The sequence below is a fragment of the Apus apus genome, chromosome 1 (assembly GCF_020740795.1).
Source record: "Apus apus isolate bApuApu2 chromosome 1, bApuApu2.pri.cur, whole genome shotgun sequence".
NCBI lineage: Eukaryota > Metazoa > Chordata > Aves > Apodiformes > Apodidae > Apus > Apus apus.
The window spans coordinates 161,180,800-161,199,702 of record NC_067282.1 but is presented as its reverse complement, the minus strand read 5'-3'; the positions used below and the strand labels follow the sequence as shown (position 1 = coordinate 161,199,702).

The 18,903-nt window shown below is 40.0% G+C and overlaps 1 protein-coding gene across 1 annotated transcript in view; it reads right to left on the bottom strand.

Moving 5' to 3' along the window:
• Positions 1-17,347, bottom strand: part of KITLG (KIT ligand) — a 54,418-nt gene extending 37,071 nt beyond the window's left edge. Inside the window, exon 1 of the mRNA XM_051644036.1 lies at positions 17,179-17,347. Within this exon, the coding sequence (XP_051499996.1) occupies positions 17,179-17,193 (15 nt within the window). The 5' untranslated portion in view covers positions 17,194-17,347. The remainder of the gene's footprint in view (positions 1-17,178) is intronic.
• Between the last annotated feature and the right edge of the window lie 1,556 nt (positions 17,348-18,903).

The following is an 18,903-nucleotide window of genomic DNA, read 5'->3' as shown; positions in this document are numbered from 1 at the left end:
CTTGGCAGGCAGGACAAGATTCTCACACTGGATGGAGGTGGATGATCTGACTTCCTTAGGGAATGAAAGACATTCTCTTAAGTAAAATACTTAATTAAAGATTGTATTTAAAGATCTATTTCAGATGTCCTGCTTGTTTGCCAAGTTTGTGCAAAAAAAAAAAAAAAAAAAATCCACTTGAATATTCTTCTGAGTTATAATGAAAAGGCATACAGAACCATCCTTTTTAATCTTAGAGCTTCAAACAACAGTTAAGAAAATTGAATAAAAGTTGTCACAGAAATTCTGTACTGGATCTTTAATTCTTACCATCTGCTACAAAGTACATGAAGTTTGGGTTGGGAGAACTACTAAAAACAACAACTCGACGTAATTTCCTTTTGTCCTATTGCTTTCTACTTGGGAGAAGAGACGATCCCCCACCTCACTACAGACTCCTTTCAGGCTTTTCTAGACAGCAATAAGGTCTCCCCCTAGCCTTCTCTTCTCCAGACTAAACAACCTCAGTTCCACCAGTTGCTTCTTGTAAGACTTGTGCTCTAGACCCTTCACTAGCTTTGTAGCTCTTTGGTTGTGCTACAGCATCTCAACGCCTTTCTTGCAGTGAGGGAACCAAATCTGAACACAGTATTTAAGGTGAACCTTGGGAAATTGTTCCAGGTCTTCACTGATGCAATGGTTAAAAGTCTTCTTGTACTTTCCAGTTTAAATGTATTGATACCAGTTTATATCACGTGTTCTCATGGCAACACTGTTCCTTTGCTTATGGACACTCCCATCTTTCCGGTTTGTTTTCATGATGTATTTATGGAGATCAGCCCTACTAACTGAGTCTTCTTTATGCCTAATTAAAAAGCCCATCTGTCTTCCAGTGCTCCATGACACAGATGCAACATAAAAACCAAAACCTCATGGAAAATAAACAAAGCACTCCCTCTCTCTTACCTACTCTCAGATTACAAATTTTATATATTTACTCTCTATAGGACCTAAGTTTCAAAGACTCTCCTCTCTGGCAAATGTAAACAGAGGATTACCCTGCCCCTTACTGAGTGTTGTTGTGGCCATTTCAATGGATGTAGTATCCAGCCAGGTGGTTGCTTCTGAAGTGAAGCAAACAACTTAAAATCAACACTAAGTCACACAACTTTTAAAAGGGATTGCTCCTCATGGGTCAGACCAGTTTCTCCCATTGATAAATAATAGCAGACATAAAGGGATTCCCAATTTATGCACACAAAACCTAGCTTTTCTGGATATACTCCAGACAGTAGCACCTGCATCAACTTAAAAAGGCTCGGAACAGGAAATGTCAGTCCACCAGAACTGAAAAGTTTTCACTTTGATGCCCAAAACCTCAACTGATAACTTTTCTAATGATGATGTACCGTGTATTTTTCTTTTGTAAAATATTAGTGAGAAAAGTGCTTTTGTATTTTGAAGAGATTAAAAACCAAAAAAACCCCACAAAACAACCAGATATTTAGCCAAGGTATATGGCCAAAATTTTCAACACCAACTACAACACTGATGAAAGAAGGTTGTTCTGCTTTTCAGCTGCTTTAAATCTTGGATCTTTTGGGAAATACCTACAGGGTATTTTAGGTTTCCTTCCATCATCAGTAGTGACACCTAAAATTTTGAACATAAGTAATAGAAGATGTTACTTGTTCTCTCAGAATTCAAAAGACACTTTTATAAGCAGTATTCTAAATCTACATAATTACCTTGTAGCATGTAACAGGGATGAAAAATATTCTTAACACACTTATTTAATTCTACTGCAGAAGGAAAGAGTGCCATTACACAACTGAGCTGCAGAAAAAGGGCCAGGTCTTGGTCTTCCATAGGTCTTCCATTGCTCCTTCTCACTACTTTTTATTTCATCAAGAAATTTACTACATTGGACATAATGTCTATTAATGATGTGCCTGTACACCATTCATGATTTAGAAATGTGCCTTTAAAGATTTAAGGCAGTGTTTTACAAGAATCTTGCATACAAAACCCTAAGCTAAGTCAATAGAAGACCTAATATGTGCCATAAAGGAACATTCAGAGGAAAACTTAACAGTGCCTAGTTTGTTAGAAGCAGCTTGAGTTTTAAAACAAATACATAACCCTTTCCACACCATGTTCTGTTTCTAACAAAACACATGTTGTTAGGCAATGAAGTTGGCTTCTGGCCCCACAAACAGCCCCTGCAGACCTTTTAACAATTAACATTTTTTTATTACAAAAGCTGCAGAAGGTTTCTGGAAGATCATTTTTTCAGAGGAAAAGATTAAAAGCACAGAGGCAAGCCATTTAAAAGCCAGCATGGTAAACAAAAAAAGCAACAAAAGTGAAAAACGAAGCCTGCAACTCCTGCCTTTGGTGCTAAGTTTTCATACTGTTTTGTCAAGAGATTCTGGGAAAAAATTAGGACTTTGAGTGTGTTTAATATATTTGTCACAATAAAAATCCTACTGTTCTTTTTTCATTTACATAGCAATTCTTGATACCATAGCTATCTAACCTGAAGGCATGTCATTACCCTGGGAAATGTATAAATCTAAACTTTGCAGTTAAAAAATTGGAGCATATGACTAAATATTTGTCAGTAATAAAATAAAGTTTCAATGAGCCCCTCAGAAGCAATATTGCTAGGATTAGCTTCTTCCTAGACCTATTCAAAACTATTCAAGATTTCAGTAGATCTTAATTTTGAACTTCTTGTCACTGTGCATGACAAGTTGAGCTGTATGTATTAGTACTGCAACAAGAAATATTTGTGGGAATCATGAAGATTATCTTGTCTGTTTTCAAACAACACAGAGTAAAACAAAACCAGATTTAAATAGTTTTCTTACTGGAAAAGAAAACCAAACTTTTTCCCGATCCTAATGTCAACTCAATTCTCTCATATTTATTTATGAAAGCTACACAGTAAATAATTTGACTTCCAAAAATGCTCTAAGATATTAGGCAACATTTTATTTCCTACATAATTTGAATCAGATGCTTTCCTATACCTACTCAAAACCCAAGGGAACAAATCAACTTTAAGGTAATGATCTGTGAAAGAATAACACAATTTTACATTTACACTGTTATTAGAATATAAGGACATTAAGAATAGATACATATTTTTTTATGGAAAGAATATTTGTCTGAAGTGATAGACTGATGAATGAGATTAATCTCAAATGCCTTGAAGTTACAGAATGTGCGAGTGTAGACAAATCAGGAAACTGACCCATCAAATTAGAAACTAATCTTCAAAACATTTAAGCATGCTTGCAAGACAACATAAGCACTGGACAGCAAATAAGCCATTTACCTCAGCAAGCTGGAATTACAAATACATTACGCCTTGTCTTAAAGCAATTAAGTAGGTATCTTAGTAAGACCAAATCAACTATTTCTTAAGTTTTTTATCTAAATTGAAATAATTTCCATATGTCAAAAAATAACTAAGTGATTATTATTCCAACTGCATATCTTTTTACCACTGAAAATGAACAGCAATGTCTTTTTTGTGATTTTCAAAAACGCACAATGCCATTGTTAATTTTGAAAGTTCTTTCTGCAATTATGGTAATGAGATATATGCATTTTTTTTTTTTTTTTTAAAGAAAGAAAGCTGCCAAAACAGCTATTTCAGGAATTTGAAGCAAGGTATAAGGTTGTTACATGACAATGTAAGGTGGGTGAAGATGGTAAAAAACGGATGCGTCGGGACTGATCAAAATGCTACCTATAAAATAAAAAGCCAGTCACCATATTACTGCATCAGAAACTCAAGCATATTTTGAGTTCCTTTGCACCTCTAGAAGGGGAGGAAATACTTTTAAGTGTCTTTACCTGTAGATATTGAGGTACTGGACAAGAGTATTTTCCAGCAATGGCCCATGGAAACTCCACTGCCTTTGAATAATGAAGCATGTCGGCATTGCATAAAATGTTTTGAGTCCTATCCATTTATACTCAGGTGCTAAAAGAAAGATCTTTCAGTATAAATTTTCTCAGCTGTCATTAATTACACATGCAATTGGGAGTTCAGCTACAATATATTTCAAAGGGTTTTCCTTTTCTCAAAACTAAAGGATGAATTATTACAGATGGTAACTTTGGCAGATGGTTGTATATGAAACTAGGTTTATAATTAGGCCAAATGTGACTTATGCAATTAAGGCAATGAAGATTTGGAAACTAAGAAGTGTCAGATTGGTACATGATCAGTCTGGTAGCCACAGAAAACTGAGAAATCCTCATCATTCACGCTTAGAGAATATATTGCCTACTTTAAAATTTCTTCTTAATTGCATGAATTAGATGATAAGCAACCTTTCATGCTCAGAGTGTAAACTGAAGTAACCACGGCTTTTTACCTACTTAAGTGTATAATCCTTTTTTCTTCAGTCGAGGTTAATGAGATGATCTGAAGCAATCTAACAGCTCCCTGCTGCTGTGAGAGGGCTCTCAGCATCTCCTTCTCCACAGCTTCCTTCCCTCTGACATTCACCCGACCCCTTTGCAAGTCAGTAAATTCACAGGCAGTGAGTAGCCAATTCAGCTCAGAGACTGAAAGCTAATCCCTGAAGAATGAGTGGAGAAGAGATGTGCAAGGATGAGAAGACTACGTCTACCCCTTTTGGTGGAAGTGACCTCCAGGGCTCACTCTGACATTGATCAAGCTGCACTTCAAGCCATATTATACCTAGTGTCAAAAAGCTTTCCAGACTGCTAGTTGTGTGTGAAGGTAGCATTGCCTGTTTTAACATCTTCTGACTTTCAATTCTGTTAAATATTTCTTTGCTCTTGTACCAAGAAAAGATCAGTTATGTCCAGTAATCATTCTAACTACTTCTTGCATATCACTCAGTTGTTTCTCCTCCTCAGCTTTCAGTCCCTTCGATATGCACATTGTTTGTATATAACACTTTTGTCTGCTTTATGACTACTATTTCCATTATATCCTTTTTTTTCTAAAAAGGCAAACAGGAGTTTTTTTCAAGGTGGCAGGTTATCACCATCATAAAAGCAGTACAGTTTTTAAGTTTCTCTTTCTGCTCCTACTGCATCCCAATACGTTGGTCAGTTTGTTCTACAATACAGGGATTTTTCAGCCATTTTTCCTGGCCACGTATTGCTACAAGAACATTACAACAGAGCTTGTAAGTAGGTTGGTTTTTGGTTTTGTTTTTAGTTGTTGTTTGTTTTCTTTTTTTCACTAATGAAAGCTGCTATTATTAATGTAGTTACAATTAGTTCAAAACATTCCTTCCAAAATGCATCCCCCTTGTGTTTAAGAGCAAAACACCATGAATGCCACTTGCCATCACGCCATCTGTTCTCCTATCTTCTCTAAACCTCTACAAAGTTCCTCAGAATCTCTTTTAATTTCAATTAACCTGAGTAATTTATGTAGCTTGCACATGTTGTGATCAGTCTGTGAACCCTCTTACCAGACTGAAATCTATGAGGTTGCTGACAATTAAAAAACACTTCTTAGGCTTCTGCCATGTAAAAAAAAAAACCAAACAAACTTACTAATTTCTACACTTTGCTTTCTGTCCCTGTATATATATATTTATTTTTTCCCCCCTCAAATTATTATAAGGGAGATACAAAATAGGGTTACTTGGTTTTCTTCTTAGACTTTTTCTTTTAATCCAAGTAAGCAATTTCAATACTTTCTCTTTATTCATCCATTTTTAAACACAAAGAATTTTAGTACATTGGAAGCATTTCTTTTACAGGAGCTCAGCTTTTCTATCCCTTCCATTGAACTCTCTTAATATAGAGTTCCTACCTTCCTTCTACTGACTGATTTAAATACAGTGAGATCTGCTGACAACAAAACAGTAGAGGCAGGCTGTTAAAAAAAATTATTATTTAAAATCTGAACATATTCATTAACTCTGAAGATGAGAACTATGAGTTACTAAATATTTAAGAAAATGAAGGAAACAGCATGATCACCTATTTTTACCAAGTTATTAACACTTTGACTTTACTGTAAAATTAACCCAAGATATAATTTATAGCCTTCCCCAAACTTTAGACCTGTCCACACGAACTGTAATTCTAATACCCTTGTGGCTTATGGGTTTAGGTTTTTCATTTTAACTTTTTGTTTGGATTTTTGTTTGGTTTTATTTGGATTTGTATAGGCTAAAAATTACAAGCTCCATCAAAGTGTTTCTAATACTTCAGTGTTTCCCCACAAATCTCCCATATTTCCAGGAAGATGATACACATTCCCATGACATATAACGATATGCAAGTGCTCTCACCTTAAAGAGACACAGGACATATCCCAGATAACTTGGTTGTCATGCAATTGCAACCACAGAACCAATATGAATGTAATTCAAATGCTACCTCAATGGTTTTGCTCGCGTTATGCTAACTAGAGCAATATCTAAATTTAAAACAGAAGCTCTGCGTACAGCTTTGCTTAAAAAATTGCAGAAATTGTGGGGTAAACATATGAAAAGAAGTTGAATCGGTCACTTTTCAGCTCGGTGTGACTATGGAGATGCAGATAGAATTGGAAAAAAAAAATCTGAAAAAAAGTTCTGCAAGTCTGTGCAATTTTGCAGAATTCTAAATGCCTATTAAGTACAGTTGCTTGTAGAATGTAATTCTAAAGACATCAGTTATACACTACTTTGAATTCAAGAATTAACTGATAAGAAATGTCAGGTATCCTCACATTTGCAAGAATGCAGCAGAATGCAACCTTTTGTAAACACAACTATTTTAACCTTAATTTTACGGATGATTTTCACAGGGTCTATTTATAAAAATGCAACTAGAAATACTGCCTAGTGCATCTGCTTCCTATAAAGCATTACACTTGGTCAAAAAGTATTCATGTGAATTAGAAAGGCCCACAGTTGTCTGAAACTAGTGAAACTACTATTACCATGATACATGTTCAACAGCATCCTTGTTAGAGATGTGCTGATAAGAGAAACTCACGCAACTATTGAGACAATATACTATGAATTCTCACATTATTTACACACCTCCTTCTCACAAATTTCCAAGGATTACTCTTCTTAAAGAGGACACATTAAGTTCCCTGGCACATCAGGAAATTTATTTGGCTTCCATTATTAATCTCACAGAAAATATATGCCATCATTTAGAAGATTAGTGTAAATCTTCTCGGAGTATATACTTTTCAACCTCTACATTCTAAAATTCCAGCAAGACATCAGGTACTTTTTTAAGTGATGCAGTTTCTTATCAAGTTTACTTAAGTGACACTTGTCAATTTGTAGAGGAAAAAAAATTCTACCCAGTTTCATAGCAATTGTGCCATTTGCTCTGAAATGAAGCAATGGAATGTGTATGTTAAGAAGAATCTACCATAGCAAATAAAGCCAAAAAGGACATCATAGTTTGACAATTAGCACTTCAAACAGGTACAAATTCAACAGTAACTGAAATACTGAAATAACTGAAATGTTCTTGGATGCAAAGCAAGAGGGACTTGTTTCAATGATCCAGTAGGCTAAAATCAGATTAACTTCACATATGTCTCAGATCATTTGTAACTGTCAACAACATTCTGTTACAGTGGGAAATGACCAAGTTCTGTAGAAAATTTGACTATTACTGGAAAATGTCTAGTTGATCCCTAAAACTTGAGTGTGAGAACTGATTTTTATGGATGTGCTGAGGAGAAAGAGAAGACAGGAAATTCACTCCAGATGATTTAAAGGAAGTTTTAGGCCAAAACGTTTTAAAGGTCTAATGAAAACACCAAATCAGATATTTCTAATATGGCTGGGTGACAAAGCTGAGGTACAGGAGAAAGCAATAACTATTACTTCTAAAAGGATTTCCTTTGGCATAAATAAGTATCTGATTTTTACTAAAAAAAAAAAAAAAAAGTCTTAATACATTAAGAAAATTACTGATGTTACAGAGGAAAAGGTATTGTTGCTTCTAGAAATGACAGATCAATATTTCAGAAGGCTCTTTATAACTGTATTAATAGCTTACGAGTTTCATATAAATAAACAACATATTGCACAAAACAGTGGATCCATCCTAATTCTGAGTTGCTTAGTCTTTACAGAAGACAAAATACAGTAAAAACCGGTTATTCAGAGGATTAATAGTTGAAGTTGGCCTCAGAAAGATTGTGGGAAGTTAAAATGGCCACTTGAAATACTATGACAAGAATTGTAGAAAACTGCCAGAGATGAAGCTTAGACTACATGGAAAGAAACAGTATGAGGACAGAGACACCTTCAGTATTTTGGTTAACGGAAGTGCTGAAGTTTTATTGTCAGAGGTGAGGACACTGATTTAAATTCAGCCAAGGCCAGGAAAGGTGCACAAAGAAATGAGGGTAGGACTATTAGTTTTTAGATGTGGTCTTGACATGTGATGATTAAAAAAAAAAAAAAACACCACAAAAAAACCCCAAACAAACAAAAAAAAAATCCAGAAATTTTGGTCATACACGTGAGGTCTTGGAACAAGATGTTCACACATCCTTGGCAGAAGAAAAATGTTGAGGGATTATGAACACCACCCTGCTTGGGAATGGAGTCTAATTTTAAAAAATATCAAGAATTTCAGTGGATTTAGTACCTTGAAAAGAGGGCTTTCACTGCCCTCTTACACTACTAAATGCCCTTACTTAAACTACTAAAGGAACAAACACTGAAGAAATTTGTCAAAACAGTTTGGAACAGACTATGATTACGGCGAGAATTTTTAAAGGACACATATTCAGAAAATGCATGGCAAATCTAGGGTGCATTCTTTCTCAGGGATTATAATACAGAAGATCAAAGCAGCTTCAGTGACAGTGTTCAAACTTATGGTCTATAAATAAGGTCTATATTTCCTTCAAAATAAAGAATGCAATAGACATCAGAACCATTTAAACTGGTGTCAAACACAGCACTGGTAGTTCTTGCTATTAGAATAGAAATGCAATCCACACATTGCAGAACCACACTAATTTGAAAAAACCTGGAATTAAGAATATTGGACATATATTTTTTATTCCTTTTTAAAATAACCACCAAAAAGCTCTGCTTATTCAGGAACATATTTTTAAATCCAAACAAAAGAGGTTGCCAAGCAGTGTTATACAAGCTTCCTAAATTCATTTGGCTGACTAATGTTCCCATTCCTGCATGCTTCAAAGCAGTAGGAGACAAAAAATTTCAGTAAGAACTTATAGTCAGATCTGTATCAGTTTAAGCTATAATACATAATATTGTCTGCTTCCCATTTAATGCAAAAGACAAATTTTGCTGACTTCACTTAATAATGAGTAAATGAAGGCTGGAAATGAGAGGGCTGGAACTTAGAAATTCTTTACAAGAAACCATTAGCATGTTTAAATTTAAGCCTCCCAAAATTTCTAAACACTTCTTTTCATTTAGTGAATTATTTTGCATATATGCAGTATATTATTAACTTAAATGTATCATGTCTGACTCCTCATTGCCTTACTTACTCCATTACTTCAGTTAGACTACAAAAGTCAGCATCTTGATATCCTACTTCCATTCTGGACACAATTATGACATCTGCATAAGCAGAGAGGAATTTTTTTCATCAACATGAAATGGAGGAACAAATTTCCCAACACACTTTAATACCCCCATATTTACAGGCCAAAAATCACACTTTAAAATAAAACCCCTTGTACATCAGTGTATTATTCCAAGTTTTCAGTATGCACTGGAGACATCACTATGTTCATTCGTTTGTCCAGGAGCAGCTCTTACAAGAAGAGCTGCTGTATGATTTGTAGAGTTCATTTTCTGTTCTAAACGGAATTAGATTGTCAGGACATGCACATCTTAGTTTTACAGTCTGAGTTATATTGCCAGAATAACTTTTTTTTCAAATGTAATTAGAGGTCATGTGTTACCAAACAGACCAAAGAATCCATCCAGCGATGATGTGTCATACTGCAAACATAAATAGAAGACATACATTGGTCTGCTGCTACCAAGCAAGCACAAGGTAGGAAGCAAATTTTTCTATTTTTAGCTCATACTTCCAAATTAATATAAAATGTACATACCTATCACCTATCATCATTAAACCTCTATAAAAAAAAAAAAATATTGAGAATTCTTAAGTTCTTCCTCTAAAAATAAGGAATTAACTTTATCTGTCAGTGAATCCTGAGTCTCACAGTAAATAACAAAAAATACAGATCCATTTGACAAGAACGGCTTAAGATTATCATGTATAGGACTCAGATAAGCCTTTATCCTGAGGAACTTCTGTTGTGCTATCCTCTACCTTACCTCTTTCATGAAAAAGCATGGCATGAATTCACACACAGATTATGTCTCTACTATAAAGGAAATAAACCCTGTTGGCAATGTTGGTTGGCACGTTTTATTCTAGGCTGAAACTGGACATTTCCAGGGCTCACCTGCGCCCACATTGCATACAGATTTTCAAATCTCTTGGGCAGAAGGCTTGCACACCATGCTTAGAATGTTCACTGCATGCAATTTTGTGTACAAACATAGGCTGGCATCCAGACAATACTGGATATGTACAGCTGTTGTTGCATAGTATATGTTTCTCTGTATGTATGTGGACACCGGTTCAATGGAGTGAGATAAGTGGATTCCCTCCTAACATCCATTAGTTGCAAGGCAAAAACCCCAAAACTATCAGTACAAGTGTTCCTATATACATCATGTAGAGAGATTCCAGTCAAAGCAAATGCAGAATGGAGGTTCTATCATACAATAATAACCTGCACATACTTACCGCGCTCCTAAAGCTATATTTAGGGTGTTTCTAAAAACTTCTTAAGATACTTCTAAAAAAGATATAATAGAGCAAACTGGACTACACTTATCCTTGGCCTAAACTGTCAGTGAACTGATGTCCCTCGAGCTGCTGGCAGCAGAACAAATGAAAGGCAGAAGACCAGATGAATGAGACACTGGATGAGGGCTTGTTATCACTGAGACAATTAATGTGATTGCGTTTAAGCTAGGTTCAGTCACATGGGATGGCCACACTTGGAATCACCAAGCTACAGAAACAGATAAGACTGGCAGACTGATGTTTTCTGACTCAGATTTGAAGAGGTCTAAAACTTTCTGAATGGAGGTTCAGAGGTTGGTATGATTCACAATCTGCGAATTTGGACTTAAGGCCTGAAATACAGCCCCCCCCCCCACATTCCTAGTTCATGTGTCAACCATTCCCAAGACTGAACACATGAACCTAGCAGCTCAGTTAATTTGGTCTTAAAGTATTACTTAACTCAGGGGAATTAAAATCTAAATCTGCATGGATCTGGTTTAGGTTTGGAGCCACACTGAAGTTAAACTTCAGATTCAGTCTGGACCTGATTTTTTTTTTTTTTTTTCCTTTCTTCCTTCTGGCACAATGCTTAATTACTTACACAAAGTAGAACAGCTTCAACAAGACAGACTGGATGGTTAGACCCTTCCTGGAGACCTAATTTCCTATCCAAGAAAATATGTGAACCTGTGTCTCACTACAGTGAGTATGCTCAGGTAGATTCTTTTAGATTGGCCTTTTGCTGTCTGGATAGAATCAAGGTTGTTTGCAAACCCAGATGTAATTTCTGTAGACCATACACTCATATCCTCTTGTGACAGCCCAGCCAAAACCTGCAGGCTTTGCAGAACATCAGTCTGAGCTGAATTGTGCAGCCCACCTTTGCCCAGGCCCTGAGGCTGCCTGCACACAGCCCTCTCTAATTTCCCAGATCTGCTGCCCAAAATCAGTGAGAAGACAGTGAAGGTGGAGTAGTATCAAGATATGTAGCCTGACTTCTAGAAACTCTTCACTGGAACAATAAGAAATACCACATAAATGTCTGTTTTAAACAGGCACAAAATCACTGATGGCAGAAGAGGTAGCTCTTGAGGCTTGAGCAAAATATGACCTTGAGGGTCATTATTGAACCCAGTCTTCTCCAGACAGTAGGCTTTGTAGCAAAAATGAAGAAAAAAATAAATAAATAACCAAATCCTGCAGTCCCTTCATGCTTACAAGTGCTCTTAACAGAGGTGAAGGATTTGGGCTAGCAGGTATCTGAAAGGTGGGTCTATAGCAGACCTGCTTGTGACAGCCTTCCAGAAGCCCTCTCCACTGTCAACAACCACTGCTGGCCCCGCAGGGTCTGCATTCCCCCCCTGCCCCAGTGTCACCTGAAGCCTGCACAACCTGGTGTCACCTCTAGCATTGGCTGAAGTAGTGATGGAATAGCTGGAGGCTCAGGACTTTTCCACTTTGCAAAACCATGTGCTCCAAAGGACGGCTGCAAAGCAGTGAGTACCACAAGGGCCTCCTTCAGGCAATACCTGCAGGGACATCTTAGACCTGATGCTATTTTCACCTTGCACTTAAACTAAAGTCTGCTCCACACAGCAATGATCACACAAGCTGTATGTATAAATCACAAAATTCCTTATCAGATTTAAAATGGTTATTGCATTAATCTATGTTGTATACTTTAAATGTTACTTAAATAGAAACAACAACCTATTATTCACCCAGTGGTTACAAGATAACAATAGGAAATTAGAGGATAATTTATTTCCTATAATATCATAATCAAAAGTGTTCATTAATCTGAATTCATGAACTGTCTTTTATTACTATCTTATTTAGACATACAGTAGAAATAATACCTTCATAAGTGTATCTACTTTCATCAGTGGGCTACCAGCTTTAATCAAATAAAATACTAAACAACACTTTTATCTGTTTGTAACACATTTTTTATTTTCCTTATCATACTAATAAATGTCTGATGCTATTTACATTTGTCAGTAACTAAAACCATCCAGTAAAAAGAAATTTGTATTTTAAGTGCTGCCTGCAGTGAGTTATTTCAGCACTGGCAACACTTCTGAATGTCGGGTTTGCAGGTTTACATATGACTGAGTACATAAAACATGGGCCAACCAGCAAAAATAAAGAGAAGTGCTACCCCCCTCCACTCACCTTACATTGGTCCATCTCCTTTTTTCACAGAGCACAGGAAAAAAAACCATAAACAAAAACCAACTGGATTTGTAGTGTGTTTAAAAGGCTGACTAACCTCCAGCTAGGCATACTGAAGTCCAGGGTGAGAACAAATGCTTTCGTTTTCATCTCCCACACCACTCAAATGGAATTGCGTAGGGAGATTTTTCCTGCCTTGCTTCAAATAAATGGGCGTTGTGTTTACATAGTGCATACTGAGCATTGCCCACTCGAAGCCAAGGGCTGCATCTTGCCAACTCTTAACTTTCATACAATATGGCGATTACATGAGCCAGCATACCATTAAGTCACATAACAAAACTTGGAGAATGGCACTGTCAGCTTGCAGAACTGTACCTGAACGACTGACATGCACTGCACAAAAGGAGAACCCAGATTTCAGTGTGATGGCAGAACTGGGTCAGAAGCAGACTGAGTTACCAGCCTCAGCCTAAACTATAAAGCCAAGTGCCACACAGTTCATGGAGATAAAAACTTGCAGGCGTGCACAATACAAGTAAGCGAAGGAAAAAAAAAAATCAAACACACTTTACAAAATGCTTCCCCACCCTAGAGTCTTCCAGGTCATCTGCTGTTTATTCTCCATATGACACTTTATTCCAAGATGTACCTTCCAGCTGCAGTACTTGCAAACTGGCCTTGCCTATAAGCATAGTCAAAAGCAGGGGAAAAGAGAAAGGGATCTTAGGTCATTGCTCAATGTGAATAGCACATCTTTCTGGCTCCAGCAAGTTCTCTATTTCTCTCTGATGAGCAGCAGGTCTATACTTACTGTGAGCTCCAAATGTTTTCCAGTGCTTAGTGTTCACCTTTTTTTTGCAGAATGAGCAAGAAAGATTGAAGATCAGAGCTCACTGTTTCCCCTAAACTAATGCCTCTGCAAGCTCACACCAAGATATCAGGTATCGGCTTTGTGTTTCTGATTTAGCCTGCTGATAAGAGACTGGAGTGGGCAATTTATGTATTTATCCTTTTACCAGGTACCATTCCATAATAATTTCTACAGAGGTTCCCACTTCAGTGACCCAAGCATACTACAGATGACACAACCTAAGGTCATTTAACTATCAGCAATAATGTGCACATTCAGAGGTAAAAAGACTAAGATCTAAGACACCCCTAATACTGAGGTTTCTAAGAGGTTTTGCATCTAACCTACTGCTGAAGATCAAGTGCCTGAACAAACTACCTGTGACACCTTAACATCAGTAGCCTTCTGAGCTGGCCCCCTGGGTGACCCCTCCTTGCAGCATATTTCTTATTAACTTAATCCTACTTAAGTTGTCTTCAAATAAAACAAAGAACAAGAAAATAAGATATCTGCTATGTGTTTTTGCAAGATCGTATCACACTAGCACCACTCATCCTGTTTAAATTAAAGGCTGTCCAGGCATCAGTGATATTTTATTTGTTGTCATATTAGCATGCAAAATGATATAAACTCACTTCTGATAATAGTTTTAATTACCGAGTGTATAAGACTGCAAATTATCTCATACAAGTAATCCTTCAATAATATTAATTCATAGAAATACTCCCATTGAAAAAGAGTTTGGATCACTGGACCCTAAAAGCTTAATCACATTTTAAAGATATTGTTAGTTAAATATATATATCTAGGAGGTGTCGGTATGTTTAAAACAGGGGGTTACATTTTTATCAAACTATACAGTTTCAGAAACAATCCTTCTAGGACTGACACTGTTGGGGAGCATGCTTCTGCAATTCCTGTGGTTTCTCAGGGTAAGGCTGATTTAAATAAATTGACCAACCTGCTCCCTTTGAGTCTAGCATTTAGCACGGCTCTTCTCTTTCAGCACTCTTGTTGCACTGACGTATGACTCAGCTACTCCTTCAGCTGCACTAGTTATATATTATACCTGTGTAGCATTATCTCAAACATCAAAATCCCTGATTTGTTTTAAGCACTATCCAGGTATTGCTAAGTTTTTCCAAGGCTCAGTGATGTAGTGGTTCTCCCTTTCTGTACTTCGTCTATTGCAGAATATTTTATTATATGAAATGCTAACTTCTTTCTTGGTTTCCTAATCCTTTTCTTTTCATTACACCCATTAGCAGTCTAGACAATAGCAAAAGTAGCAACTGGAGAGCATAAAGATTAAAATTTACTTTAATGTGCTGAGTACCCCAATGTGCTTAAGTCCTTCTTCTTGTACCCACTTCACTTGCTCTCTCTTTGCACAAGGGTCTTCATAGTTCTATTGGAAAGTGTTTCTCGAAGTATCTCCTGCTTTGATCCCCTCGGAACGATTAATGGTTGGGTATCACATTTGTTCGCTAATCCTCAAAATGAAGGAAACAATCCTTTGGAGAACTAGGAGTCTGACACTGCCTCCAAAAACCAGGAAGCTTAACTGCTTGAAGCCTGACAGATGCTTCACCACCATGACAAGAAGCTGTTCCACAGGCTACACTTCATGAGCCCCTGAGTCAAGCCATATGGTCCTGCCAAGACTGCCTGTCTTTCCCAGTTTATTGGGTAAGAGGGCTTGTTCCTGCATTTCTCTGAATTGGCAAAAGTATTCTGTTGGTTTTAGAAGTTTACAGTCTGTATGAAATAAAATGCTTGACTGCTTGCACTCATAAATCCTTATTTGTTTGCTGAACAGCTTTTTTTTCTCTGAAGAAAGAGCCCTACATGCATGATCCCATGGGCTAGGATAACATCATCTGACTTTATTGATTTGCACTCCAGTATTAAATGCATGCATATAGCTATGCACACATAAACATGGCTCTTATACTTTAAAAGACCCTTCCCAACTAATAACCTATTCAGCATACTTGACCAAGTTTTTATATAAGGTCTGAAACAACAATTTAAGATGTGCAAGGCATCTTTGGTCAACTAAAGGGAATAACTGGAATGGATACATGCTGTTAGAATTCAGACTGATCATTTAAGATAACACTTCACTATACTCCAGCATCACAGAAATTAAGTCTCCAAGTTGTAATTCCTTAAGCATAGGTACATTCTCCAGTGCCTTGGCCAGCTGAGATTTAAATATTTCAAAAAGCAAGTTATTTTAATTCCTTTCACCTCTTGCAAAACTATTTAACTGCCCAAAAGACTTCAGTAAGGTCTTCCCCTCTTTTAAAAAAATACATATTTTTTGTCTTTTCCAAGGACTGTATAGTGTCTTAACGCTGCTGGTGAGTGGATGACCCAGCAACCATCAAGAAAGAGATGAAGGCAAAAAGGATCTTCCTTTTAACCAAGAAGTGGAGGGGAAGGCAGAAGCCCCCAGCGCAGCACCAGCCGTGTGCATGTCCATGCATTGCTCCCTCTTGGAGCTCAGTCTCGGCACTGCGTAGCCCTGGCTCTCACCGAGGTCAGCCAGGATGGAAGGTACCGGCACCTTGCAAAGTCAAGCCTTAAACTTTTGCTCTTTAGTTTCCCTGAGCTGCTTCTTGTTACAAGATGACTTTTTCCACTCCTGTCTGTCCCCATCCTTCCTTTTAAAAAACGCAGAGCACAGCAATTTGGAGAAATAATGGCAGGCACCCCCACGACGGTACAGAGCGGCTCTTCACGGCGGGGTGAGGGAGGGCGAGGGCCGGAATGCCGGGGGCTACCCGCAACACCGACCCGGCGCCGCACGCTGGAGCGGCTTGAATGGAGCCACTGAGCACAGCAGCCACGGCACTGTTGCCTCCGATATTTCATGCTCTCGCACTCAGCTTGTCAGTGTAACACAGGCAACTGATTTATTAAGGCGATTTTTCCAAGTGCCTTCCGATATCTCCCACGGCTCAGCTGCCGATCCGGCCGCCTGCTGTAACTTTTCTACGGCCTGCGGGCGCCGAGGGCAAGACCGGCCGGTGATTTTGTTTCTCTCCCACTCCGCTCCCCAAAATAGCTTATCAGCGGTAGCAGTTCCCCATCCCCAGCGCCCCTCATCTCCCGTGTTGCCGGGGAGCCGCCGCCCCCCGCGGACACCCCCAGAGACGCGGGTGCGCACTCCCAACCCGGCTCCCAGCCCCGACCCGCGCACCCCGCTCCGCTCCAGCAGCCCCCCGGCCCGCGGCTGCACCGGGGAGCCGGGCTCCAGCCCTGCCCTGTCAGGCAGGTAGGTCCTGCCGCCCGCGGCCGCCCCCCGCCCCCCGTCGCCGCCCGGCCTCACTCACTTGTGCCTTCTTCATAAGGAACGGCAGCGCTGCAGTCCAGCCCAGCCGGCCGTGTGCAAACTCCCTTCAGCGGAACTGTAGCTCCAGCATAATGCAGCAGCCGATAGTCCACGCATTGGGGTTGCCCACGGCGAGCCCCGCGCTGCCTCTCCCTGCCCCGCTGCGCCCCGCTGCGCCCCTCTCCGCCGCTCTGCGCGCCCCGCTGCGCCTCTCTCCGCCCCTCTCCCCACGGCGTGAGCGCCCGCTCTGACTGGAGCCACAGCCAGCGCCCGGCCAGGTCTTTTATATCTCCGATCTGCCTCCGGCAGCTGCGGTAGCAGCGGCGGCAGCGGCAGCACAGGCAAGACACGCCTTTCCCCTCCCTCCCGCCCTCCTTCCCACCCTCCTGGAGGACCGGGAGCCTAAGCAGACCCCGCAGGGCGGGGGAAACCCGAGTTAACTTAGGGGAAGTTGGAGGCAGGAGCAAGCCGAGCCTGCTCCTTCCCAGTGCAGGAGGGAAGCGCGCTCGCCGCGTGGCCAGCGGGGCCTCGGGCTGGCCGTCTCGGGCGAGCGGCAGGCGGGGATGCCGGGACGTGCGGAGCTACGGAGGGGGAAGCGGGCCTGGGGGCGCTCGGTGCCGGCCCCCGGCGTTGGGAGGGTGGTAGAGGGCTTCTCCCGCCCGATGCTCGGGGACCCGGCGGTGACCGCGAAGAGGCGACTGCAGCCGCCTGGGGCGGGGGTCTCCGGCCTCCGCCACGGTGGGCTCTGGCAACGTGCAGGGAACCTCCCGCCGCCTGGGCATGAGGCTGCTGGCGCTGAGCCAAGCCCTTGGGTTGGGTCCCCCCACCCACGCCGGTGAGAAGGGGGGGTCCCTCCCGCCGGGGCCCGCCGCCGAGGCGCCGCCTCGGCCCGCGGCGGGGAAGGCAGCGGGCTCGGAGGGCTGGCAGAGCTCCCAAAAAGTGCCCGGTATTTTCAGAGCAGCACCTATCTGCACCTATCAGCACACCCGGCAGGCAACTCCGGATCTGCGATTTCCATTTCAGTGCTGCTGCCTTTCCATAATCGGTGAATACAAAGTTAGGCACTGGAATAAGCATTTGAGCTAGAGCTTGAAAACTCCTTTTACCTGCTCCAGCCACAGAAAAGTTGTTGAGCAGTGCCTCCTAATGCTTGTGTAAAGGTGATCTTGCAGGTCTTTTAAAGTGCTGTTACAATTTGCATACTATGTAAGTAATACATTAGTGTTGGGTGTGGAGAAAAACACTTGATTTTTACTGCGTGGAGTCATGCTGGCAAATCCATCCCATCAGTAGCAACAGAATGTTAGTCCTCTTTAGAGAAGACAGCTGTCAGGTTTACACAGACCAAATCTTGAGAATGCAGTAAATGGAAAGAAGAGCGGTTTATGGCACTAGCATTTCCCAAGACAGCAATCCTTTAAAAAGCACGTTATCACAAAATGAAGAAAGAGTAGTCTGCCCAAGTCAGTGGTCGTTTCCTAAGGGAGATTAGATATGCTCAGAATACACAGTAAGATATTTAATTTTAAAAGTTTGTCTACTTTTAACCTGGAATTAATGGTAAGCTTTCAGAATATTAGGTTTCTGCCAAAGGTAAAGTTGAGCTGTTCAGATACAGAAAGATTTTGAACCCATCCCCAACTCCACTATATATTTGAGTTTCAGTGTAGGGCAGATAAACACCTGATCTCTGTGCTTCTGCATCCAACCCAGTTAAATGGGCTGG